The 27,768-nt window shown below is 47.2% G+C and overlaps 1 protein-coding gene across 1 annotated transcript in view; it reads left to right on the forward strand.

Annotated features, from left to right (window-relative positions):
- LOC111981951 (protein TANC2-like) overlaps positions 1-27,768 on the forward strand; it is a 145,570-nt gene that overhangs the window by 112,802 nt on the left and 5,000 nt on the right. The window contains 23 exon segments of the mRNA XM_070433765.1: positions 3,919-4,064; positions 5,952-6,147; positions 6,517-6,774; positions 16,079-16,204; positions 18,008-18,289; positions 19,115-19,219; positions 19,222-19,235; positions 21,172-21,403; positions 21,599-21,849; positions 22,054-22,251; positions 22,419-22,750; positions 22,949-23,057; positions 23,186-23,308; positions 23,405-23,641; positions 23,860-24,045; positions 24,138-24,231; positions 24,328-24,461; positions 24,625-24,748; positions 24,967-25,142; positions 25,356-25,488; positions 26,137-26,166; positions 27,024-27,115; positions 27,235-27,381. Coding sequence (XP_070289866.1) covers positions 3,919-4,064; positions 5,952-6,147; positions 6,517-6,774; positions 16,079-16,204; positions 18,008-18,289; positions 19,115-19,219; positions 19,222-19,235; positions 21,172-21,403; positions 21,599-21,849; positions 22,054-22,251; positions 22,419-22,750; positions 22,949-23,057; positions 23,186-23,308; positions 23,405-23,641; positions 23,860-24,045; positions 24,138-24,231; positions 24,328-24,461; positions 24,625-24,748; positions 24,967-25,142; positions 25,356-25,488; positions 26,137-26,166; positions 27,024-27,115; positions 27,235-27,381 — 3,725 coding nt within the window.

Consider the following 27,768-nt stretch of genomic DNA (forward strand, 5'->3'; position numbering starts at 1 on the left):
AAGTTACTGTCGCCACAACTGCTTTTAATACTGTCTCCAACATATGTTGAGGGTATTTATTCCTGGATCTCCATACAGATAGACCCATCTCATTCATCTCCCAGCCTTGTCTCTCTTCCACCCCCATAACCTCTGAAGCCACTCCACTCTGTGCAGCTCCACTAACTCAAACCAGCTTGCTGACTTATTTTCGGACATGTACTTTCGGAGCATAGCGCTTACGGGCACTGTGATCTTACCTCCCCTATAAGTCTGTCTCTCTCTGTCTGCGTCTGTCTGTCTTAAAAATAAAATATCAACTCCGACTCTCCACCAAAATTGTAATCCAAACAATGGGTGACCTGCCAACAAGTTCACTATGTGTTGTTAAGATGACCCGCCACTCAAATTGCTGCCTATGATGGCATTTTATTTTCAATACAAAAGAAAAACATTTCTTCAGTTGCGTTACAAGATAGTTGTGATTTGTAGAAGTACAGTAATGATTGCTAAGCATTGGGAACCTACTCCAGAGGAGTTGGAAACAATGTGTCAGTGCCTTAGGAATGATAATAAAATTATTAGATTAAGGGTTCCTAGCGTCAGTCAGCGTTCTGTAGCTATTAAATGCACTGCTGTGTGGTGGGGAGTTCTATTTCAGTGCAACGTAAGCTTTTTTTCACATGCTGTTTCAAAAGGCTTTGTCACTACTGGCCTTGGAAGGAGGGGTCTACTTTCCAYGGGCTTTGCCATTCAAATGTTGGGGTTGAAGCCTGACCWCCTCTGCCAGCTWTGKTATCAAATCAGTCATTGGTTAATATGCCGTCACTCAAAAACCACTTAGCCAATTGCTATCACCTCTCCTGTTTTGAGACCGTTGCGCATTACAGCTGCTGAGAGAGAAGGCATGAGGTTTCCTCAACCTAACTGATGTTTTTTTTCTTCTGCCGTAAACACAAATAATTAACAGTGTCTCTTACGGGAACCACGCTCGGTTAGAGTAGAGCTTGCTGGGAGATGGAGGAGGTGGGGACCAAGGTACTTTGGGATGTTTACGAGGGGTCCCCATGGGTCTTGTATCCCAGAGTGGAATGACTTTAACATCTGAGCTGAGGAGATGCTACTGCTGTTATTGTTTGGATTAACTAGTGAGGAAAAGGTAGGCGTCATGGCAGACCAACAGAACATAGTTAATTTAGCTGTTGTGACCCTCCGCTGTCCAACTCCTTTTACTACAGACATGGCCAGTCACTAGTTAGCACAATGTTGGGAAGCTCACGAGGATGGGTTCTGTCTGACAATGCACTATATTGCCATTTCTGAGGTTTCTTGCAGTGACCCAAGCTTGGCCTAAACTTCCCAGAACAAGCTAGTTCCAGTCTGCAGTGTGTTCTCGGGACCACTGTAACAGTGTTTTCCTTGGCAGATGAATGCAACAGGGGTCATTCAAACAGGGATAACCTGTTGGTCATAAATCCATCCACCTCCCCTGCTCTCCTTTTAAAATTCATGTTGCTGAAATTACCCCCCACCTCTAACCCCCGTCAGTCTCCAGCCCCCTGCAGCCAGTCTGACCTATTTAATGGCCACTGTCTACATCTCTCTCCAGGAGGGGTTAACAGCGCACTCTAGTATAGATGTGTGTTCATGTGTGTGTCTCTTCTGTTCTAGGGGCGGACATTAAGTCTCAACTGTTATGCTTGTGCTCTTTTCTGTTCTAGTAAGGATCCAACGCTATTCAGCTATAAAGAATGTCATTGTTAGCGGCTGATACTGCTTGAGAAACCTCTGAACAGACATGTTTGATGAACAACATTTTCCAGCCATGTGCCTTGTAGAGATTTACTGTCATAATGGTGTCAGTGGATCCAGCAGTAATTATAGTCCACCAGTGGAAGAAAGACAAAGAAAGAGATCTTGAGAGCCGGTGCGAAAGGGCTAGAGATGGAAAGAAAGAGTCAGACGCCCTCGAGAACATTCCGTAGTGCACTGATAGTTCCCATGACGACCATCTGCATTATTGTACTCCTTCAGCAGGGTGAGATTCTGTGGCGTGAGGGAGAGAAAGGAGACCCACCAGAGCACTGTAATGTACGTGCTTCTTTTTCAGGTCCATATGTTTCATCCTGGTGAACGATAGCTGTGATCATACAGTAGTGTCAGGATTTGTATGTGTTTATTATAACAATTCTGTGCCATTTTTTGGCTCACGTGTTCTGAAAGAAAAGATTATCTCTAAAGAGCTGTTTTATGTGCTTGTAGTTGGCATATTTAGGTCGAGAGAATACATTAAAATGAAGATCAATGATTCTATGCAGTCTCTTTTCTCAGCTGTGGTGCCATCTCCCTCTCTCTTAGGCATAGGTGACTAATCAGGTATTTTATAGCCAGTGTAGGTGTGTGTTCCAACAGTGACAGTACTATGATGTGTTAAGTAAATAACACTCCCACCTCTCTAGAATGTGCACTGCTGGTGTATTTTATTTTATTTTTTAAATTTGGGGGAGCCTTTAGAAAAAACAAGTGTCTGTCTCTGTCTGTCTGTCTGTCTGTCTGTGTCTATAGGGGTGTGGTCAATTGCCTTGTGTGCCCATTGTTGAGCAGTCTTGACACGGAGTAGTCGACACAGGGTTGTCTACATTGATACAAATGTATGGTCTGTGGTGGTGTAGGGGCGGTGGCTGGTGGCCACAGGTCAAACAGACCAGGCATCCAGATGGCCGTCTCCTGTTTTTATTGGTTTCCGTTACCTCCTTTGACCTGCCCATAGGACCAACAACATGTCTGTCAGAGGAGCAGAAAGTGTCACCTAGCCTACTCCTCTTTCTCTTCCTTCTTTCTCTCCGCTCCACTCCTTCAACGAGACGGGGCGTTGGTCCTCTCCCATCTGCCGTCTTTGTGTTGGACTGACTGCTGCCTCATTTGGGTGCTAAACACGTGGTGATGATGAGAGCCGTTCTAGGGTCTTCTTTTGGCTCGGAGTGCAGACTACACTGACGCTTCTTTATGCTAATACAGCTGTCAGCTAGTTAAATAACATCACAGAGGATTAAGCACATGCTCGGAGCATTCCAGTAGCTTGATTAACTTGATTGCCTGATGTAATATGAACATGCTGTTTAATCAAGAAGATTAGCCAGATTGTCCTTAGCATTAAGAGACGTCCTCATGAAAGAGGGGGATATTTAAGCAGGGACAGCTCCTACTTGAACACAAGCTACTAATACGTGGCAGAAATTGTGCCTGGAAAGCTCATGACAGACAGCCTTAACAGTGAGGRSYAATGAAGTCATTTTTCATCAGTCTCCTCTCCCAGACTTATTTTTGTAGAGGGGTCCTGGTCTGAATAAGATAAATGGGTTCTTAATACTTCCAAGCCCTCCCCTGTTTATTCCGGTCTTCCTCAGTGTCCCAGAGCCAGTTTGCTCTCCCCAACGCTGTGCTTCCCTCGCTCCATCCCTCTGCTTCTCACATACTGTAGGATCGATGTACAGTCTACCCGACGTCCTGCTGCAGGGGATTGTGGGATAGCTTAAATTTTTTGTGAAGGACAGATTGATAGCCAGGGTGTGTAAGGGACAGTAACTTCCTCCAAGGGTATTTGTTGTAGGAACTGTAGTGTTGTTGTGTCTGGGGGAATTGTTACGAGCTCTGTAGATTATTCTCTAAGTTATGTGTGTGTTGTGGTGAGAGATTTGGTGATAGAGCAGTGCACATGATTCTTTCAATTCAACTAAACTGAGAGCAAGCCAACGGCTCTTTGACTAGATTAAGGGGTTGCCTCATTATGGTTCTGGATTGAGAATTGATCCCCTCAGGCTTAATCTGCTGCAGATCAATACATATTTCTCCTGGTATCTGTATCGCTGTACTGTGGAGTTGATCTGAATCCTTTCTCGCTCTCCCTCCCCATCTCCATCTCTCCCTCCATCCCTCCAGGTGAGGAGAGCCAGGAGCTGGGCCCCCCTCCCTCTGTGGACGAGGCAGCCAACACCCTGATGACGCGCCTGGGCTTCCTACTGGGAGACAAGATGAACGAGGGACAGCCGGGCTCACAGTACGACATGGACGACCACGACAGCCAGGTAGGTTACACACACGCACACTACACACACTACACACACACACTACAGTACAGTAAGAGCATGGACGAACACGACCACAGACAGGTAGGTTACACACACGCACACTACACATACTACACACACACACACACTACAGTACAGTAAGAGCATGGACGAACACGACCACAGACAGGTAGGTTACACACCCTTCTGTCATGCACTGTTACAGTATATTATTATTAGTTTGTCAATACTTTGGCGTCTTTGAAGACCCATCATGGCATCAGGATACAAAGTACAGGCTTTCCCCTAGATGAGTGGTACTCCAATAGTCACTATTGTAGGTGGCCAGCACACAATGTGGTCCAGCTTATAAGGGCCCCACAGCTATAGAAGCACACCCCAAATCAGTGGGATGTGCAGATCACTTTCCAAGGCCTCTTAAGCATCGGAACCAAGTGGACCATTTTGTAGATTACGTCATTTGTTTATGGCAAACTCAATGGCCCCTGACACCAGTATGCGCTGGCTCAGAAGATGTTTGTGAAGATCTGGCCTGTTTGTAAAGATCAATCCTGTGAGTTATGGATAACCTAGCTCGGAGTGAGGGACGCTAGGCTCTCCTTTACTCCTGCAGAGCAGAACCAACAGACCGTGACACAGGGCAGGGGAAGGTAACCCGCTACCTCGGTCGTGAAAACTGCCCGCCGCATGCCACATTCTCTTGTCTAAGCAGTGTGCCTCCACAGAGGCCTATCCAATGGTGCTGGATCGACTCCCCCTTAAATCCTGACCCACTTTTCCAAACTTCACACATTGGGTGCATCTTAACTAGTGCCTTCCACCTCTGGTGTCCTTCATCAGCAATGATCTGACTCTGGCCCATTTTGCCTTTGTCGGTCTTTCTGATCTGTTGAGGTGAGTGGAAGGAGACAAGGAGAGGAGAGCTTGTTTAGACTATTGAGATGCACCCCTTGTTCTACACAGCTCAGCAGTATGCCTTTGGTTCGGTCTTTCGTGCCAAACTGCAGTGGTAACAAAAACCCAGCCCTGGTTTTCTCAAGTCCCAGTTTAGATGCCTGCCACTCCCGCGCAAGCAGATGCAGTCTGGGTAGGCTAGGTAGGCGGGAACCTCCCGTTCTATATTCATGTCTACGGCGCCTCCCTTAAACACATCCGAATCACAACAGAGTTGTTATCATGACCAAGGAGCATTCCACACTTGGATGCCCTCTGTCTTGCGCCAAACCTTCCCTAAGAAGTCACTCACACCTCTGCTCATATCCTGGTCTCCCGGCCACTTCTGTGTATTTCTATGCTATTCTGACTAATCTCCCGATTTATTTTCAAATGACTGTCCAAATCAATTCGTTTTTCGTTTAGAGCCAGGGCCATGGATAATTGATGAACAGATTGTCTGGAATAAGAATCCAGCATGCCCGGAGGTAGGCCTGCCTCTCTCTCTCCCTGCCCCTGCTCAATAGATCAAAGTATAACTGGATCTATTCTACTTGCGTGGCTCACTAAACGTATTGATATTCTACTGAATTAGAATTCATTATATTGCAAAAAATAGTTCACTCATGAAAATAATTGCATGAGTCATCAAAAGATATTAAAAAGAGATGACTCTACGGTTACACATGCACTGGAATAATATGGCAGGCAAGGACTGTATCAATGATTGCTGATCCTAGCATTCTTTCTCGTCTTGTCGGTCTATGGTGTGTGCGTGCGTGTGGGTGCACATGTGTGTGTAGGCTACTTTGTACATGTGATATGTCAACTGGTTGTGCCTTATCATCATTTAATCATGGCTAATTTACCTGATCATTTCTCATGGGTTGATGCAGTCCGGTGTATCACTGTACTTCAGTATAGACCTGACCCTTCCTCCCTCCCTACCAGGGCATGATGTCAGTGACCCAGCGGATCAGCCCCTGCTCCAGCCTGGCCAGCAGCACAGCCTCCCCCCCTGCAGGCAGCCCCTGCTCCACGCTGCCCCCCGGAGGGGCCTCCGGGAACCACGCCTCCGGAGACTGCGCCTATGGTTCCATCACCAGCCCCACCTCCACTCTGGAGAGCAGGGACAGCGGCATCATCGGTGAGGGACAGACGCTCACTTATTTTGTGGAAATTATGTAATGTTTCCCATGTATTTCCTGGCATGCCAAACGTTWACACTGAAAGCCATGTTTTCTGTAACAATTTGATATACTCATGTTTTAATTCTTTACATTTTGGAAAAGCCAGGTGATGGGATTAGCTGCATTTAAATACGTTTGCTTTATATCCTTATGGGCTCTACTGTTGGGAGATTTTCTTATTGTTATAACATTTACTTTGAGGTGTGTAATTGAATGAAGAGTAAACTCGCCTTGCTCCATGGGCCTTAATCAGTTTTAAACTAAGCAGAGTCTCTAAAGAACTSTAACACMGCWTATATTTGTCTAAACTACCTTTTATCTGACAGCCACACTGACCAGCTACTCTGAGAATGCTGACCGGGGTGGGGGGAAGCACGGGGACGGCTCGCGGGGTAGCCTGAAGCTGTGGCAGACCCAGAAGTGTTCGGGCACAGACTCGTTCCTGTACCGCGTGGATGAGAACATGGCTGCCTCCACCTACAGCCTGAACAAGATCCCAGAGAGGAGCCTGGAGACGGCCCACTCCTCCCATTCTGCCCACTCCATCCCCCTCTACCTCATGCCCCGGCCCAACTCTGTGGCAGGTGAGTCACTGTGCCAGCCACACCTCTTGTCTATTTGTTTACCACATTTCATTGCACACTTTTACGCCAAAGTAGCACACAAGTGCCGCTAAAGGTAGGAGATTCATTACCCTTTGGAAGTTTTGGTCTGTTCTATATAAATTTCCATTCAGACAATGACCTGAAAATTAATTGAAAATCCTTATAGGGTTTGGCTATATTACTTTCATAAATGTGTGATATCTAGTTACCAAGTTGGAATTGACCCCCTTCTCAGCATCTGAGACTGACTGAGTGTTCCCACCTCATTTAGGTGCTCTTATTTAACCCCCTGTGCACCTCCGACATTAACTTTAATGGGAATAGGGAACGTTAATATTCTCACAGTACCTGGGGGTGGGGGGTGAATACCGCGGATGCCAGGGTAAAACATTCCTTCAGGGTGAGGAAAGCCCCACAGATCCCCCTAAAAGTGTTCAAACATGTGTTTTCAATGTCCTCTTTATGTCAGGGCATATAAAAGCAGCATAGCAAGCTGGTTCTAAAAAAGCCTGTAGCTCCTCACCTCTGACTTGGCCTATCCAGTGGGATGAATGGAGCTGGGCTAGCAGTGTTTAAGGGGTCGATCATACAGGGGTTTACGTTGTTTGGCCTTTTTCTTTTGACTTCTGACACATGCCCTCTAAGAGGCCACTGAGAGGAGTGAAGTGCAAACAAAGCTTATTGAAGAGTCAGGGAAGAAAGCTGGGCATGGTGGGAGAATGGGGGAGGKGACTGATATAGGAGAGAGAAAGGGAAAGGAATAGAGATGTAAAGAGAGGGAGACAAACTGATAGAGGAATAAAGAGAGAAAGGGCTACCAGCAGARGGATATACAGTAGGGYGGACACTGATCAAAGGAGAAAGAGGAAAAGGAAKAAAGACAAACGSATATAGGAGAGAAGGGGAGAATGTGTGGCATAGATTCCAGTCATCAGTAAGATGGAAGGAATGAGCAACATTAGTTTAGTAGAGAGAGAGGGGAGTCTGCGTAAGAAAGATGGATAGGGAAAAGGAGGGAGGATAAACCGGGCATGGAGAGGCTTGGCCCAGGCAGCACTGAAACATCAAAGCCATGGGCATAGTCCCTATGGTGACTGGGGGGAGAGACGGAGGGGGAGAGAGAGAATCACACAGAGAAAGAAAGATAGGAGGGAGGCACCCTGGTAACGAGGGAGCGGAGCGAGATAAAGAAGTGTGAATGTTGGCGAGAACGAGTGCGGCGCCCCAAGTCCCCCACTGCAACATTCAAATCTAATTGTATTAGTCACATGCGCCGAATACAACAGGTGTAGATCTTACAGTGAAATGCTTACTTATGAGCCCCTAACCAACAATGCAGTTTAAAAGAAAATATGAATACGAAATAAAAGTAACAAGTAATTAAAGAGCAGCAGTAAAATAACAATAGCGAGACTATATATACAGGGGGGTACCGGTACAGAGTCAATGTACAGGGGCGGTTAGTAGAGGTAATATGTACATGTGGGGAGAGTTATTAACCTGTCTAGGACCGGAACCCCGTTCCGCTAGCGGAACCCCTCTCCAACAGCCAATAAAATTGCAGGGCGCCAAATACAAATCAACAGAAATCTCATAAATCAAATTTCTCAAACATAAAAGTATTAGGCATCATTTTAAAGATAACATTCTCGTTAATCCAGCCACAATGTCTGATTTCAAAAATGCTTTACAGCGAAAGCTCCACAAACGATTATGTTAGGTCACCACCGCCAAAGAGAGGAGTCACAAAAAGCACAAATAGAGTGATGATTTGATGATCTTCATCAGATGACACTCATAGGACTTCATGTTACACAATACATGTATGTTTTGTTCGGTAAAGTTCATATTTATATCCAGAAATCTTATTTTACATTGGCATGTTAGATTCAGTAGTTCCAAAACATGCAGTGATATTGCAGAGAGCCACATGAATTCACAGAAATGTTGATGAAAATACAGCTATTATACATGAAACTTTAGATCCCCTTCTCCTTAATGCAAACGCTGTGTCAGATTTCAAAAAAACTTTACGGAAAAAGCATCATCTGAGAACGGCGCTCAGAGCCCAAACCAGCCAGAGAAATCTCCGCCATGTTGGGTAGTCAACATTATTCATAAATAGCATTAGAAATATTCACTTACCTTTGATGATCTTCATCAGAATGCACTCCCAGGAATCGCAGTTCCACAATAAATGCTTGTTTTGTTCGATAATGTCCTTAATTTATGTCCATTTATGTCCAATAGCTTCTTTTGTTAGGGAGTTTGGTAAACAATCCAAAAGCGCGATCTGGTCCATTTGGACGAAACGTTCAAAAAGTTATATTACAGGTCGAAGAAACTTATCAAACTAAGTATAGAATCAATCTTTAGGATGTTTATATCATGAAACCACGTTCTAAAGACGGTTGACATCTAGTGGAAGCCTTAGGAAGTGAAAAATAACCCATATCCCACTGTGTATTCGATAGGGGTTAGTTCAAAAACTACAAACCTCATATTTCCCATTTCCTGTTTGGATTTTTTCTCAGGTTTTTGCCTGCCATATGAGTTCTGTTATACTCACAGACATCATTCAAACAGTTTTAGAAACTTCAGAGTGTTTTCTATCCAATACTAATAATAATATGCATATATTAGCATCTGGGACAGAGTAGGAGGCAGTTCACTATGGGCACGCTATTCATCCAAAAGTGAAAATGCTGCCCCCTATCCCAAACAAGTTAAAGTGACTATGCATAGATGATAACATCAGCGAGTAGCAGCTGTGTAGAAGAGGGGGGGGGGGGAAATGCAAATAGTCTGGGTGGACATTTGATTAGATGTTCAGGAGTTTTATGGCTTGGGGTAGAAGCTGTTTAGAAACCTTTTGGACCTTGACTTGGCACTCTGGTACCGCTTGCCGTGCGGTAGCAGAGAGAACAATCTGTAACTAGGGTGGCTGGAGTCTTTGGCAATTTCTAGGGTCTTCCTCAGACACCGCCTGGTATAGAGGTCCTGGATGGCAGGAAGCTTGGCCCCAGTGACGTACTGGGCCGTATGCATTACCCTCTATAGTGTCTTGCGGTCGGAGGCCGAGCAGTTGCCATACTAGGCAGTGATGCAACCTGTTAGGATGCTCTCGATGGTGCAGCTGTAGAACCTTTTGAGGATCTGAGGACCCATGACAAATCTTTTCATTCTCCTGAGGGGGAATAGGTTTGGTCGTGCCCTCTTCACGACTGTTTTAGTGTGCTTGAACCAGGCAGGTAGCCTAGTGGTTAGAACATTGGGCCAGTAACCGAAAGGTTGCTAAGGAAAGAATATGTCGTTCTGCCCCTGAACAAGGCAGTTAACCCACTGTTCCTAGGCCGTCATTGTAAATAATAATTTGTTCTTAGCTGACTTGCCTAGCTAAAATAATAATACTTTTTTAAAAGTTAGTTTGTTGGTGGTGTGGACACCAAGGAACTTGAAGCTCTCAACCTGCTCACTGCAGCCCCGTCGATGAGAATGGGGGCGTGCCCGGTCCTCTTTTTCCTGTAGTCCACAATCATCTCCTTTGTCTTGATCACATTGAGAGAGGTTGTTGTCCTGGCACCACACGGCCAGGTCTCTGACCTCCTCCCTATAGGCTGTCTCGTCGTTTTCGGTGATCACTGTTGTCATCTGCAAACTTTATTATTTTTTTATTTTTTTATATTTTTTATTTTAATTTTATCCCCCTTTCTCCCCAATTTTCGTGGTATCCAATCGCTAGTAATTACTATCTTGTCTCATCGCTACAACTCCCGTACGGGCTCGGGAGAGACGAAGGTCGAAAGCCATGCGTCCTCCGAAGCACAACCCAACCAAGCCGCACTGCTTCTTAACACAGCGCGCCTCCAACCCGGAAGCCAGCCGCACCAATGTGTCGGAGGAAACACCGTGCACCCGCCCCCCTCGGTTAGCGCGCACTGCGCCCGGCCCGCCACAGGAGTCGCTGGANATAAACCGGGCATGGAGAGGCTTGGCCCAGGCAGCACTGAAACATCAAAGCCATGGGCATAGTCCCTCTGGTGACTGGGGGGAGAGACGGAGGGGAGATGGAGAGAGAGAATCACACACAGAGAGAGAAAGAAAGATAGGAGGAAGGGCACCCTGGTAACGAGGGAGCGGAGCGAGATAAAGAAGGGTGAATGTTGGAGAGAACGAGTGCTGCTCCCCAAGTCCCCCACTGCAGTATTCAAATCAAATTGTAGTAGTCACATGCGCCGAGTACAACAGGTGTAGACCTTACAGTGAAATGCTTACTTACGAGCCCCTAACCAACAATGCAGTAAAAAAAATAAGWATAAGAATAAGAAAAAGAAAAAGAAGTAACAAGTAATTAAAGAGCAGCAGTAAAATAACAATAGCAAGACTATATACAGGGGGGTACCGGTACAGAGTTGATGTGCGGGGTCACTGGTTAGTTGAGGTAGTATGTACATGTAGGTAGCGTTATTAAAGGGACTATGCATAGATGATAACAACAGAGAGTAGTAGCGGTGTAAAAGGGGGGGATGCAAATAGTCTGGGTGGCCATTTGATTAGATGTTCAGGAGTTTTATGGCTTGGGGGTAGAAGCTGTTTAGAAGCCTCTTGGATGTAGACTTGGCACTCTGGTGCCGCTTGCTGTGTGGTAGCAGAGAGAACAGTCTATAACTAGGGTGGCTGGAGTCTTTGGCAATTTATAGGGCCTTTCTCTGACACCGCCTGGTATAGAGGTCCTGGATGGCAGGAAGCTTGGCCCCAGTGATGTACTGGGCTGTTCGCGCTACCCTCTGTAGTGCCTTGCGGTCGGAGGCCGAGCAGTTGCCATACCAGGCGGTGATGCAACCTGTCAGGATGCTCAAGATGGTGCAGCTGTAGAACCTTTTGAGGATCTGAGGACCCATGCCAAATATTTTCATTCTCCTGAGGGGGAATAGGTTTGGTCGTGCCCTCTTCACGACTGTCTTGGTGTGCTTGGACCAGGCAGGTAGCCTAGTGGTTAGAGCATTGGGTCAGTAACCGAAAGGTTGCTAGATAGAATCCCCGAGCTGACAAGGTAAAAATCTGTCGTTCTGTCCCTGAACAAGGCAGTTAACCCACTGTTCCTAGGCCGTCATTGTAAATAATAATTTGTTCTAATCTGACTTGCCTAGTTAAATAAAGGTAATAATAATACTTTTTTTAAAGTTGAAAGTTAGTTTGTTGGACACCAAGGAACTTGAAGCTCTCAACCTGCTCCACTACAGCCCCGTCGATGAGAATGGGGGCGTGTTCAGTCCTCTTTTTCCTGTAGTCCACAATCATCTCCTTTGTCTTGATCACTTTGAGGGAGAGGTTGTTGTCCTGGCACCACACGGCCAGGTCTCTGACCTCCTCCCTATAGGCTGTCTCATCGTTGTCGGTAATCAGGCCTACCACTGTTGGGTCATCGGCAAACTTAATGATGGTGTTGGAGTCGTGCCTGGCCGTGCAGTCATGACGGAACAGGGAGTACAGGAGGGGACTGAGCACACACCCCTGAGGGTCCCCTGTGTTGAGGTTCAGCGTGGCGAATGTGTTATCTACCCTTACCACCTGGGGGTGGCCTGTAAGGACGTCCAGGATCCAGTTGCAGAGGGAGGTGTGGGAAAGGACAGTGTGGAGTGCAATAGAGTTTGCATCATCTGTGGATCTGTTAGGGCGGTATGCAAATTGGAGTGGGTCTAGGGTTTCTGGGATAATGGTGTTGTGAGCCATGACCAGCCTTTCAAAGCACTTCATGGCTACAGACGTGAGTGCTACGGGTCAGTAGTAATTTAGGCAGGTTAGCTTAGTGTTCTTGGGCACAGGGACTATGGTGGTCTACTTAAGATGTTGGTATTACAGACTCGGACAGGGAGAGGTTGAAAATGTCAGTGAAGATACTTGCCAGTTGGTCAGTGCATGCTCGCAGTACACGTCCTGGTAATCCGTCTGGTTCTGCGACCTTGTGAATGTTGACCTGTTTAAAGGTCTTACTCATATCGGCTGCGGAGAGCGTGATCGTACAATCTTCCGGAACAGCTGGTGCTCTCATGCATGTTTCAGTGTTATTTGCCTCGAAGCGAGCATAGAAGTAGTTTAGCTCGTCTGGTAGGCTCGTGTCACTGGGCAGCTCTTGACTGTGCTTTCCTTTGTAGTCTGTAATGGTTTGCAAGCCCTGCCACATCCAACGAGCGTCAGAGCCGGTGTAGTACGATTTGATCTTAGTCCTGTCAGGGCATAGCGGGATTTCTTACAAGCTTCCGTGTTAGAGTCCCGCTCCTTGAAAGCGGCAGCTCTAGCCTTTAGCTCAGTGCGGATGTTGCCTGTAATCCATGGCTTCTGGTTGGGGCATGTACATACGGTCACTCTGGGGGGGGCGTCATCGATGCACTTATTGATGAAGCCAATGACTGATGTGGTGTACTCCTCTTTGCCATCGGAGGAATCGCAGAACATATTCTAGTCTGTGCTAGCAAAACAGTCCTGTAGCTTAGCATCTGCTTCATCTGACCACTTTTTTTATTGATCAAGTCACTGGTGCTTCCTGCTTTAATTTTTTCTTGTAAGCGGAAAACAGGAGGATAGAATTATGGTCAGATTTGCCAAATGGAGGGCAAGGGAGAGCATTCTCTCTGTTTAGTGTGGGAGTATAGGAAATAATATGAGCTACAATCCTTTGGCCTTCGGGACTTTGTGGTGGTAGCTGGGGAATAGGCCGCCACAGTTCCTCATCCAATTAGAGGCTGTGTTCTGTTGGACGTCACCAAAATTAATCTAGGGATAGATGATTGTTGTGATTATGTTCTGCCCAACATAACTCAGTCCAGTTGCAAGCCTGGAAGTGATAATGGGACAACAGTCATGTCAAATATGACAGTATGTCAGCTTATAAATACAGCCCTAGCCTGTGGCATCTTATAAACTGGGGACATTGTGAAATGGTGGATTGAATGACTGTATAGAAAGCTTTGATCATCACACACACGCCACTGACAGGAGAGGAGTGATTCAGTGAGGGTCATTGCTCAGCGGGAGCAGGGGAGCACTAGGTAGGGATGTTCTGGTCTGCTGTCCTGCTACACGCCTCAGGAGCAGAGCAGGGGCAGCCACCCACACTGGGCTCTGAACGAGAAGCTCTCTGCTCTCACTCCATATATCCTCTCTTTCTTTACCTCTACCTCGCTCCCTCCCCTTTCCCTCTAGCTTGTCTATTTCTCTCCTCACCTCTCCTCTCTCTTGCCCTCCTCTTCCAACCACCTCCTCCTCCATCTCTACCTCCTGCCTCTCTCGTCTCCGTCTGCTCTCTTTCATCCTATGTAGTCAAGCTCACTTTCAAAATGGCTCTGATCTCCTGGTTCAAATGCACTAGATTACTCCAACTGACAAAGAGACTACCTTATGAGCCTTGACATTCTGTTCTGCAGAAACGCATGCCTTCCTCCCACTTTCCTTCTCTCTCTCTCTCTCCCAGCACATCTCTCACATAGCAATGACTATTAAAATTACATAAAACACAAACCCAACTCCACCTAAGCAACGTGGTAGAGTGTGAAAATGTCTCCATAGCTCCACGTCAAGCCCTATGAGCTATGGCAATGGCTACCCCCATGGACATTTATCATTGATTATGTTTTAAATATGTACAGTACCAGTCAAAAGTTTGGAAACACCTACTCATTCAAGGGGTTTTCTTTATTTTTTACTATTTTCTACATTTTAGAATAATAGTGAAGACATCAAAACTATAACATAACACATATGGAATCATGTAGTAACCAAAAAAGTGTTTTACATTTGAGATTCTTCAAATAGCCACCCTTTGCCTTGATGACAGCTTTGCACACTCTTGGCATTCTCCCAACCAGCTTCATGAGGCAGTCACCTGGAATGCATTTCAATTAACAGGTTTGCCTTGTTAAGTTAATTTGTGGAATGTCTTTCCTTTTTAATGCATTTGAGCCAATCAGTTATGTTGTGACAAGGTAGGGGTGGTATACAGAAGATAGCCCTATTTGGTAAAAGACAAAGTCCATATTATGTCAAGAACAGCTCAAATAAGCAAAGCGAAACGACAGTCCATCATTACTTTTAAGACATGAAGGTCAGTCAATATGGAAAATGTCAAGAACTTTGATAAGTTTCTTCAAGTGCAGTTGCAAAAACCATCAAGCGCTATGATGAAACTGGCTCTCACGAGGACCACCACAGGAAAGGAAGACCCAGAGTTTCCTCTGCTGCAGAGGATCATATATTATTATTTGTATTATTGTTTCACTTGTCTTTTTGACCTGCACTGTTGGAGCTCTGAGCTTAAGAATTTCACTTTACCCTGCAATTACATCTGCAACCCTGTGCGTGTGACTAATAAACTCATCTAAAATCTAAGTCTAATACAGCTGCTCGCCCACACCAAGGTCCCCGCAAACCACCGTAAATATGAGATCCCACTCGCCACATGCCTGCTACAGTTTTAGCTGTATTGCAGTGGAAAGGTAGTAGTCCGGGAGGGATCGTTGCCATAGGTAAAACAGATCACGGGTTGCAGTTTAGGTGAGTGGTGGGTAGAACTTATTTTCTTCCATTTAATTGTTGTTAGCACCAGCTAGCCCAGTGGTTCACAACTTTGTGGTATGCAGGGTTTTATTGAAGCCCGTTAAAAAAACAGGATTACACTCTTTTCCTGACAGGAAGGAAGGAGGTGTGTTGTCAGTCCCTCCCTGTAGCACAAGGTTATCTCTGTCATTCTCCATCAAGCTCTTATCCTAAAGCTAAAAACTCTTTACTGCATTTATCTTCCTACTCTTTTTTTTCTCCCTATTGAGAGACAGTGGTTTTTGGGACAACTGGAAGAGCTCCAGACTTGGGTATATTGTTAACAGAGAGGGGAACAACTAAACAAACTATCTGGAAAAGGGGTCGTCCGAGGAAGGAAGTGTGTTTGGTGTGTATGAGGTCACACGCTTTCACACAGGCTCACACACACATACACTCTACCACGCTATAGCTACACACATTAGTTCACATTAGTCTGGGACACTGACAGTTTTAAACCACTTCTGTTTGCTTGGGGTTGGATCTCAAATGGGTCTGGTTCGTAGTGGATCTCAATGGTGAGGTATGGAACTGATATGTTTGTCTATTTCCAAGGGTGTCTGTCGTTAGCATTAGCAATTTAGCATTCAGGTTTAGGCGGTTCAGTGGTTCCTGGCTTTGTTTGACTAACTCTGTTTTTCTTCTCTCATCTGTTGCACCGATTTACCACACATACACACGCACACATTAGCCACGAGTTCGGCCCACCTGGAGGACCTGGCCTACCTGGATGAGCAGAGACACACTCCCCTGAGGACCTCCCTCAGGATGCCCCGTCAGAACTCTGGGGCTGGGCGCTCCGGACACGACCTCAGAGGTAGGCCTCATATCACTCTGGGTGGGGGTGTGGTGGATAAGTGGCCAGGTTTAGGATCTGAGTGGCCAGGTTTAGGATCTGAGTGGCCAGGTTTAGGATCTGAGTGGCCAGGTTTAGGATCTGAGTGGGCAGGTTTAGGATCTGAGTGGGCTGGTGAGGGTCTGAGTGTGTGGGATACTGATGGGGGGTGTAGATGGATGAGGAAATGGGGTTGGGGGCATTTTGGTGTATGGGTCAGGGAGTGGAGGTGGGGTGATTTAGGGACTGGGTTTGTGAGGGGTAATTTTGTGGTGTGTGCTAAATCTGCTTCATCTTCCTATTTACTCCCACTCTACCTTGACCATGCCCAAAATCTGTCTAGGTGTGTATGTGTGTTTGAGAGAGAGATTGTGTGAGTCTTTGAGTATACATAAGTCAGTATGTTAGTAAGTATGATTTGTGAGTGAGTGTATATCTMTGTAGACATACTTGGTGCACTCTGTTCCTCTAAACCCCTATCCCTGCCTGGTATTGGGTGATGCAACCCTCCCTTTGGGCCTGGTACACCACACACGCGCACACACACATCCTGGTACACCTTAATCCGTCTCCCCTCCCAGATCAATGTTATTGACTTTCCTCCTCACCACTCCCTGGCTCATCTGTCACTGCAGGGGTCCTGTCTGAGGTCCCATCACTCATGGCCAAGGCTTTATAAGGCTTAAATCACACTCACACTAGCAAAGACACACACACTGAACACACAATGAACACGCACAAACAGACTTGCACATGCACACACACACACAAACGCACACACCCTATCTTTCTCCAATTCTCTATACCTCTCCCTCTATTCCTCCCTCTCTATTCCCTACGCTCTCTCTGACTGTATTTTTAGCCCCCTGCCTGCCACACTATCATGCTTACTACAGCACTTTCTCCCTAAGATCAGACCACACCGGGAATGAAAACTCATACAGAGATATCGCCTCACCTTTGCCTTTCTTACCCCTCAGTACAGAACTACTGGACATGCACATTCTCACAACCTCGGCTCTGAGGCATGTACAGAAAACATGGGTTCCAAGAACAAGAAATATGCTCAAACGATATTTGTACGTGTCTGAGGCTTCATCCTAGGATCAGGGATGAAACATTGGGTGTGGCTCCCCACCACCCTGCTCCCTCCCTCTCACCATCCCCTCTCCTCTGCTAGCTAGCTGCACCAACCCTCTCATCCATCTTCCCCTTTCTCCTCCCCTTCCCCTGCCCTTCCATCTCTCTCTCTCCCTCTCTTTCTCATGCTTTGTCTCTCTCTCCTCTCTTGCGTTGTCTCTCTCCTCTGTCCTCTGCCTCAGCTTCTGCTTACAGCCATGCCTGGCAATCTAACTCACGTAAGTGATGCTCCTCTCTTTCTCTTCTCCCATTATAAGGCATTGTACTGTTCTACATCAGTTAATGCCACGTTATAATGATGTGCTTATTAAACTAGTGGTGCATTCACAGGAGTACAGTATCCCTCTACTACAATATGTTATCTAATCCCCTGTCCCCCACTCTGCTAACCATATGTACTTGGTATATATGTATATATTATGTATCCATACACTAAGTAATTCTGTTTCATTATGTAGTTCTTAGTATGAAGCCCAATGYTGGCGTTCACCCATGGTGTGTGTTACTTTGATGAACATCCCCCTCTATGGGTGACAAGCTGACGTTGCACTGAGGAAATGACAATGACAGTGCAGTGGACTCTACACATCAAGTCCTGTGTCTTTTTCCTCACCTATAATCTGTCCCCTTCCCCTCTCTCTCCAGTACGCTTTGCCCCCTACCGCCCCCCGGATATCGCCCTCAAGCCCCTTCTGTTCGAGGTGCCCAGCCTGACAGCTGATTCGCTCTTCACCGGGAGGGAGTGGCTCTTCCAGGAAGTGGACGCCCGTTTTCACGGCGACGACTCGGCAGCCAATCGAGGTGTGGTTGTCGTGGGAAACGTGGGCTTCGGCAAGACTGCCATCATCTCCCGCCTAGTGGCACTCAGCTGCCACGGCAACCGCATGAGGCAGATCGCCTCGGACAGCCCCCACGCCTCGCCCAAACGTACGCTTATACCGTCCTACAGGAGTGTGTGTGTATAACAATGATCCATGCTGGCTGCTGCTAGAAGAGCCTGTTGTACTGGGCAGTGGTGGAAAAAGTACCCAATTGTCATACTTGAGTAAAGGTATAGATACCTTAATAGAAAGTGAAAGTCACCCAGTAAAATACTCCTTGAGTAAAAGTATTTGGTTCTAAATATACTTAAGTATCAAAGGTAAATGGAATTGGTAAAATATACATAAGTAAAAGTATAAATAATTTCAAATTCCTTATATTAAGCAAACCATATGGTACCATTTTCTTGTTTTTAAAATGTAGATAGCCAGGGGTACACTCAGACATAATTTACAAACGATGCATTTGTGTTTAGTGAGTCTGCCAGATCAGAGGCAGTAGGGATGACCATGTGTTCTCTTGATAAGCGTGTGAATTTGACAATTTTCCTGTCCTGCTAAGCATTCAGCATGTAACGAATACTTTTGGGTGTCAGGGAAAATGTATGGAGTAAAAAGTATATTCTTTTTGGGGGGGGAATAGTGGTAGTGGAGTAAAAGTTGTCAAAAATATGAATAGTAAAGTAAAGTACAGATACCCCCAAAAAATACTTAAGTAGTATTTTAAAGTAATTTTACACCACTGGTACTGGGCATGTGTCTTAAGATGCGTATAAAAAGAATCCTTGTGTCTGTGTAAATAATGCACACAGTAGATGCACTCAACTTGATCTATAAATGTACTTCTCCCTTTTTCTGTCCCCTCACTTGCTCTCTTCCCTCCTTTCTCTCTCTCCCCCCCTCTCTCTCACACTCTCTCTCTCTCTCTCAGATGGGGAGACCCTGCCCCTCACCCAGCCCCAGCACTCCCATGGCACCCTGGGGGGCAGCTGCCCTGGCACGCCCGAGATGAGGAGACGCCAGGAGGAGGCCTTTACGGGCTCGCCTCACAGGTACAGTACAACTACACCCACACCACGGCTGCATCTCAGTAGTCTTAAGTACATTCAAGACCCCTGACCAGCTGGGTGAATCCTTGCTCAAGAGGTACAATGTTGGTACACCATGTTCTATTTTTATTTTAATGTTCTACAACGGTGGCCTTACTGAACGTGGCCCGGTTCAACTAATTAACTGGTCATTGAGACATTGCTAAGGGGGAAGGTGTGTTGATGCTGGTCTGAATCAAAGCTGCACATCTGCTCCTTTGTTCTTCAGTGTCAGCAGCTCTTCCTACAGTGTCTCGGTCTGTAGCTGTCTGTGCCCTCTGACCGCTTGTGGCCTTGGTCCTCTCCTTCTCACTCTATTATTCATTCTCTCTATCCGCTGCCGCTCTTCTTCTCATTCTCTCTACCTCTTCTTATCTCTCTAATCCGCTGCCGCTCTTCTCTCATTCTCTATCCGCTGCCGCTCTTTCTCTCATTCTCTCTATCCGCTGCCGCGCTTCTCTCATTCTCTCTATCCGCTGCCGCTTCTACTCTCATTTCTCTATCCGCTCCGCGTCTTCTCGCATTCTCTCTATCCGCTGCCGCTCTTCTCTCATTCTCTCCGTTATCTGCATCCGTTCTTCTACATCCTTTTCTCTCTCCTTCTCTCCCTATGTCCTTAACCCATCTGTCTAGCAACACTGATGCTAATGTCTCCTTTATTCACTTAGCACTCTCTCTCTCCCTCTTCCTCCATCCACTGTCAACTCGCCATCCAATCTGCGTCTTCAGCCATCCTCTTTTTTCTCTCTCTGTCTATCTCTCTCCATTCCATTTCATGACTGGTGGTGTTGTGCAGACACAGCAGAAAAACAAAGGAAGCTCTCACCCCCCCTCTCTTGCTGCTCTCTTGTCTCTGTCTCTCTGCTGTGCTATGGCCTAATGAAATATGCATAGGCCCAGGGAGCCAACTTGCCAGCCGAGCCATTAGATCCCCTTAGCGGCCACATGCATTCTTAATGATAGCCTGCTCCAGTGGTTGACCCACACACACACTTTCTACACATACTTTACACTCACACTTTACACACACACACACCCACACTACACACAACTCTACCACACACAAGCATCACAAATACTACACACATCCCTGTGGATGTCAGTGGCCAGAAGTATACGGCTATGAATCTGTGTATGATCTTCGGAGTGAAGCTCTCTAATCTAGTCTGAAATGTTCCTGAGGGAAGCTTTACGTTGGAGCCAGTCTGTGAAGCCTGCTGGCTTTCTTCAGCACTCCAAGTCCACTCTATCCAAGGCGGCGCTGTATTATACTATACATTCAACTACAGATCTAGGATCAGACTGCCTAACCTTATCCAACAAGGGGGTTAAAAATAATCTGATCCTGGACCATTTCAGTGCCAGTCAACTCCTCTGACACACTAGAGACAAAGACCTGACAGTCACAACAAGCTACACAGCAGTCCTCACTCTTCAATGAGTAATGTAACATGGTATTGTTTTTCAACAATATTTTAATGTAGCCTCAATCAATAGCTGTGCTTCAGTCTGCTTTAACTCTCTTGTGTCATAAAGATAATAGTGGTTAGTTGGCACAGAATGTCACCTAGGCCTGTTTGGTTCYTGTTTTATTTGATTGTTACGTGCTGAAGATTCAAGACTGAATAGATTTGTGTGGGTTGATTTGCGCCCTCTTCAAGTCATTTATTTTTTGTCACATACTGTACACGTGTTTAGCAGATGTTATTGCGTGTGTAGCGAAATGCTTGTGGATTCAGTTAAATGTACCTCTCTCTTTGGAAAAATAAAGTGGGATAATCAGAGATATCTAGATAAAATATAACATATTTTTTCAATTTCAATGGTATCACCTATATAAAAGTAATCTTTTTTTTTAATCTCCGCCACCCCACTCACTTCCACTCTCTATRGCCCCCAGGTGGTGGCATACCACTACTGCCAGGCGGACAACGCCTACACGTGCCTGGTGCCAGAGTTTGTCCACAACGTGGCGGCTCTGCTGTGCCGGGCACCCCAGCTCKTGGCCTACAGGGAGCAGCTGCTYCGGGAGCCCCACCTGCAGAGCACCCTCAGTCTGCGCTCCTGTGTCCAGGACCCCCTCAATGCCTTCAGGAGGGGRGTGCTGGAGCCCCTCGACATCCTGCACAAAGGTCAGGGGTGTTCAAGGTTTTATGGAACTGCATAGGAGCTGGTCATTTGATAACTTGTTATTTTCTCTCAGGGTTTGGGCCAGGTCCATTCATGTTTTCCAAAAAAAAAAAAAAATGCCCCATCTCAGTAGCTAATAGTCAATTCTTTCCACTCCTTGTCCTGATAAACAACCTTGTTGTCTTTGTGTTCATCAGAGAGGAAGATAGCATGTGAGGAGGACCTYATCATTCTGGTAGACGGGCTGAATGAGGCAGAGTTCCACAAGCCGGACTACGGCGACACCATCACCTCCTTCCTGTGTAAGACCATGGAACGCTTTCCTCCCTGGCTCAAACTGGTGGTCACCGTCAGGACCTCCCTACAGGAGATCACACATCCCCTCCCGTTCCACCGTATCTCTCTTGACCGCCTGGAGGAGAATGATGCCATAGACCAGGACCTGCAGGTAGGGTTCAGGTTTACACCAAACCATCTGTCTGACATCTTTACTCTCTGATAGTCATCTCTCACTTCAACCTCAATCATTGTAGTAAAAGTAGTCAARCGTGATTTAAAACGATTATCATCAACTATTGTGATAAAAGCAGTCATGGTGATAGTATTACCGAGTTATCATGATGCTGAACTCCTTTCTCTTCCCGACCTGCAGGGCTACCTGCTGCAGAGGATCCAGGGCAGTGCTGAGATCCAGAGCAACGTGTCTCTCAACGGGCGTCTGGACAACGCAGCCTTCGCCAAGCTGAGCACCCACCTCAAGGCCCTGAGCCGCGGCTCCTACCTCTACCTGAAGCTGACGCTGGACCTCATCGAGAAGGGCTATCTGGTGCTCAAGAGCTCCAGCTTCAAGGTGAGTCMGTGTCTCGGTCCTGGAGCTATATACTGTATGTCTCTCAAGGTTTTTGCTTGTGTTCCATACTCTGCCTGTTTGTGTGTGTTTATCTCRCTCTGTGAAAGTTCATATGATGTTTCCTTACAAAACTGACCCGAGGTGTTCCTCCATGCCCCCCCCCCCAGGTGGTGCCGGTGAGCCTGGCTGAGGTGTACCTCCTGCAGCTCAACATGCGTTTCCCCACCCAGTCGTCCTTCGATCGTGCCCTCCCCCTGCTCAACGTGGCCGTGGCCTCCCTCCACCCCCTCACGGACGAGCAGGCGTATGGGGCAGTGAACGCTGGTGCCGTGCGAGGCCCCGCCCTGGACTGGGAAGATTTCCAGGGGAGACTGGAGCTGCTATCGCCCTTCCTGGTGCGGAGGAGGGACGGAACACGTATGTTCACACACCCCTCCTTCAGGGAGTGGCTCATCTGGAGGGAGGACGGGGAGAAGACCAAGTTCCTCTGTGARCCGAGGTAYGYAGYCACTGGTCCACWGAGAGGAACAAACAGACCCTCTGCAAAGCCAGTGTGTACCTGGAACATTAATGTTTACAGCTTGAATTTGTGGAGCTTTCTGTTCTTAATTTCTCTCCCTCTCTCTACATCTATCTTTCTCCACTTTCCCTCTTTTCTTCCTCCCTTCTCCTCCTCGCCATCTCTCTGTCACTGTAGGAGTGGCCACACTCTCCTGGCCTTCTGGTTCTCACGTCAGGAGGGCAAACTGAACCGGCAGCAGACCATAGAGCTGGGCCACCACATCCTTAAAGCACACATCTTCAAGGTAACGACACACCACCACCAAACAACACATCACTACAGCACGCTAACAAACGTCCAACATCTGGGTCAATGGCTTCTACCCACTGTGCAGTAACACTGTTGTTGATYTTACTGTTATCTTCTCCACAGGGCCTGAGTAAGAAGGTTGGGGTCTCCTCATCAGTCCTGCAGGGGCTGTGGGTCTCTTACAGCACAGAGGGGCTCTCCACTGCTCTGGCCTCACTGAGGAACCTTTACACACCCAACATCAAGGTACTGGACACACTCACACCAGCAGTGGCCTAACCAAAGCACTATTGCATTAAATGTTTGGTGTATTGGTTATATGTCTGACACTCCTCCCTCTAGGTGAGCCGTTTGTTGGTCCTAGGCGGAGCCAACGTTAACTACCGTTCTGAGGTTCTGAACAACGCCCCATTGCTGTGTGTCCACGCCCACCTGGGCTACGTGGAGACAGCCGGCCTGCTGCTGGAGAACGGAGCACACGTAGACGGAGAGTCGGACAGCGGCCTCACCCCGCTGGGCTACGCCGCCGCCGCTGGACACCTGTCCATCGTCACTGCGCTCTGCGCCTGCAAGGCCAAGGTCAGGGACCAACCACCACTACTGTGCATACTGTCACTTTGGCAGTTGAGGTTTATTACAACAGCATTATGATGCATTTACACAACACGATATAACTCTGGCAGCCATGTTGGCACCTACTGGGCAAAATGTACCAATAGGTCTTTTTTTAACCGTGTCTGCATGTGACGTCTGTGTGTATGCATGTGTATAATGACCCTCTCTCTCCCTGTGTGTAGGTGGACCACCTGGACAGGAACGGTCAGTGTGCACTGGTGCACGCTGCACTGCGAGGACACCTGCAGGTGGTCAAGTTCCTGATGCAGAGTGACTGGAACCCTGACGGACAGCCCCAAGGAGCCTTCACCAAGAGTCACGCTGTCCAGCAGGCCCTTATAGCAGGGGCCAGCATGGGATACACAGAGGTACACATGCATGTACACACACACACACACACACACACACACACACACACACACCGTACACACACTAAGTCTGAATGTTGTCTCCTGTACAGATCGCCTCTTACCTATTGGACCTGCCAGAGAAGGATGAGGAGGAGGAGGAGCGAGCACAGATCAACAACTTTGACACACTCTGGGGAGAGACTGGTACGTGTTATTTTGGTGTGTTTGTATATGACTGTATCAAAGTCTATCGAATGCTTTTACCTGCACTGACTCCGTCTTCCCCCTCTCCCACTGTAGCTCTGACTGCAGCAGCAGGCAGGGGGAAGCTGGATGTGTGCAGGCTGCTGTTGGAACAAGGGGCAGCGGTGGGACAGCCTAACCGCCGGGGCATCGTGCCTCTCTTCAGCGCTGTGCGCCAYGGACATTGGCAGGTGGGTGGGCACTTTTTGAATTTCGCACCCATTCATTATTTCAAGTCGCAAAGCCATACAACTTGAATTGGAAATATTAAAATACACTACTGGCAATGATAGAGAACAATGGTGACAAAAAATACTATCGAAGCTACATACTATTTGGTTTCTTCCTCCTCAGATAGTGGACCTGCTGTTGAACCARGGAGCTGACGTCAACATGGCAGACAAGCAGGGCCGCACGCCCCTCATGATGGCCTCCTCAGAGGGCCACCTKGGCACAGCAGAGTTCCTACTGGCACAAGGTCAGAGTTCAGTTCACCCTCAACATCACCACCACCCACTCTACTACTCTCATTGGTTCAGAGTACCTAGTGTYAAAGTGTAGGTTTGACTTCCACATGGGCAACATGTAGCAGACATAAAGTATGTGTAGTATTTAGTAATGGACAAAACAGCTGCCAAGTGGCCATGTTATGACCCTGGCTGCCATGGAAACATGACCTTTAACCCSCTCTTGCAGGTGCGTCTCTGGCCCAGATGGACAAGGAGGGTCTGACTGCTCTGAGCTGGGCGTGTCTGAAGGGCCACATGCCATTGGTGCGCTGCCTGGTTGAGAGGGGCGCGGCCACCGCCCACGCCGATAAAAGTGGACGCACCCCCCTGGACCTGGCCGCTTTCTACGGAGACTCAGAAGTGGTAAGTGGTCGCTGGTCGCCACGTTGATGACCTCCCCATGGCAGWGCAGCACGGAGAAAGTTTTCACTGTTGTTGATTGGAATAAGTACCTGAAGGTAGAATGCTCTTCTGTTCTTTCTCTCCTCCTCCTCTTCATTTTCCCKKTCAAATTTTCTRCATCCTTTAAACTCCCATKTTCCCTCTCTTATRCCCRGTCCGTCCGTCTGTCTCCAGGTGCAGTATCTGGTGGACCACGGGGCGATGATAGAGCATGTGGACTACAGTGGGATGCGACCTCTGGACCGGGCCGTGGGCTGCAGGAACACCTCTGTGGTGGTGGCTCTGCTCAAGAAGGGAGCCAAGATGGGTACGAACTGACTAGAGGTCACTAGTCACACACAGATTTAAAAACACTGGTYTATAGGACTGTCTTCTAATTTTGCAATATTGTTCTACATTAGCTTCAGTGGTTTAGCTACAACTTTAGTCAGTTATAGTTCTATTTAGTATACTGGTGTTTCCCCTCGGTAGGACTATAGTGGCCATTGACTCCTAGAATGTTGTCAACTACTGCCTGAATCTCTTCCCTATGTGGTTTGGTGCTCACCAAGGCTTCGCCATGCCTTCCTCCCCAGGCACGCCATGCCATGCCTCCCCTCTGTTTCCACCATGTTTATAATGGTGGATGTGAGGCCCTTCCCTCTGCTCCTACTGCTGCTGGCATTGCTGTTGCACCTTTTTCTTTTGCTGACACACTTTTTTGGCCACAGCTTCTCACTTCTGCCTCTTTCTGTTCTTTTCTTCATCTCACTCACTCCCTCCTCCCTGCTCACTCACTTTTCACTTTCTCTCGCTCACTTTCTCGCGCACACACACACACACACTCACACTCTCTCTCTCTCTCTTGGTTCCTCTTATTGAGTTGGTTCCATTATGTTTCCTCTCATTTCACCACCTAACTCCCTTCTCTAACCTTTCACTCATAACCCTGGCTCCGCCCCCTCTCCGTAATCAGGATATCAGACTCTTCCCAGTCGACCCCGAGGTAACACACAGTTTGCCCTCTCTCTATATACATCTCTGCTCTCACTCTCTCGTCCTCTTTTTTTTTCCCCCCCTTTTCTCTTTATATGTGGCTTTGTGAAGTAAGCTAACCATCCAAGTCATCCACTGCCCGATAAGAGATTGTGACACAAACACCACAAGGCCCACAGTCCATGCATTCCCCCTGCTGGTGGGAAGCCATAAATGCATGTGTGAACCCCCTCTGCTCTGGCATGGCTTGTGCTTGCCTGTCCCCCTTACACATAGCATGCAGAATAACACAGAATAACTCTGGCTAATAATAAGATATTATTGTGTATTCATGTTGGGTGAGATTGGCATTGGAACATAAATAAGTTGATCGTTTTCCCAGTGGCTTTACTAGAGATTAAGTTATTGATTCTGTACTTGAGTCAGATCCTTCCTGCACCAGGTATGACYTCAATATCTATGTATCCATCTGTTAGCTGAGCGCTTAAATGGCACATGCAGGGGCAAAGAACCGCCAAACCTGTCTGTCTCAGTAAGTCACGCCATATTTATCTTGGGTAGAGCTTCATCATCATCTCGACCTGTCAACTGGTTTCGCTCCACTCCGAGGTGAAGTTGCCCCTACCTACAGATCTAGGATCAGTTTGCTCTCTCCAAATGCTAACGTAAACCATTACTGGAGGGGAAAAACAAAACAGACCTTAGATCAGCGTCTAGGGGCAACTTCACCCTACTCCTTTCTCTCTTGTCCTTCTCATTGTCGGTCCGTTTACTCTGAGACACGCCCCCTCTTCCTGTCGTTGCCACCCTCCTCTCTCCTCCGGTCACTTCCCGTTACCCATCATGCCCCCTGCTGTCTTCCACCAGGTCCGGCCACCTGGGCCATGGCCACCTCCAAACCCGACATCATGATCGTCCTGCTCAGCAAGCTGATAGAGGAAGGAGATGGCTTCTACAAGGTCWGCCCTTCCTAGAATATAGCAATATAGCACAGCTGTCATTGAGGGTTACTGTTGTGGTGCCAAACCGTGCTAGTCTCTCGCCTTTCTGAGTGTTTTTTCTTCTACCCGTCCTGTAGAAAGGTAAAGTGAAGGAGGCGGCCCAGCGGTACCAATACGCCTTAAAGAAGTTCCCCCGCGAGGGCTTCAGCGAAGACCTCAAGACCTTCAGAGAGCTCAAGGTGTCCCTCCTCCTCAACCTGTCCCGCTGCCGGAGGAAAATGAATGGTGATTGACACCCCAGCACCCTCCTATAGCTCCTCACCCACCTGGCTGTGACTGGAGCTCTTTTTTTTGCTTACACTCACAGCATTACCATCTGCAAGGTTACAAGACATTACAATACAAAACAACTTTATTATTCCTCATTGGGATGTATGCTTGTTCATTGTGCTTACAATACAAAGATATTTAGCTCTTCTGATAGATTATAAAACCGCACGTGGATTTAAGCAGTGTAAAAAATATTGGTTTCAAAAGGTTGATGACAGCATATCATTGTACAAAAATGTACAGTAGATCAGACTTCAACATAATAGCGGAAGGTAAATCTCCCTCAACTCTAGCCTCATCTAACCTAGGCCCTAATCCCTGCATCTTCCATTCCCTCTTAT

This window comes from Salvelinus sp. IW2-2015, linkage group LG20 (genome assembly GCF_002910315.2).
Source record: "Salvelinus sp. IW2-2015 linkage group LG20, ASM291031v2, whole genome shotgun sequence".
NCBI lineage: Eukaryota > Metazoa > Chordata > Actinopteri > Salmoniformes > Salmonidae > Salvelinus > Salvelinus sp. IW2-2015.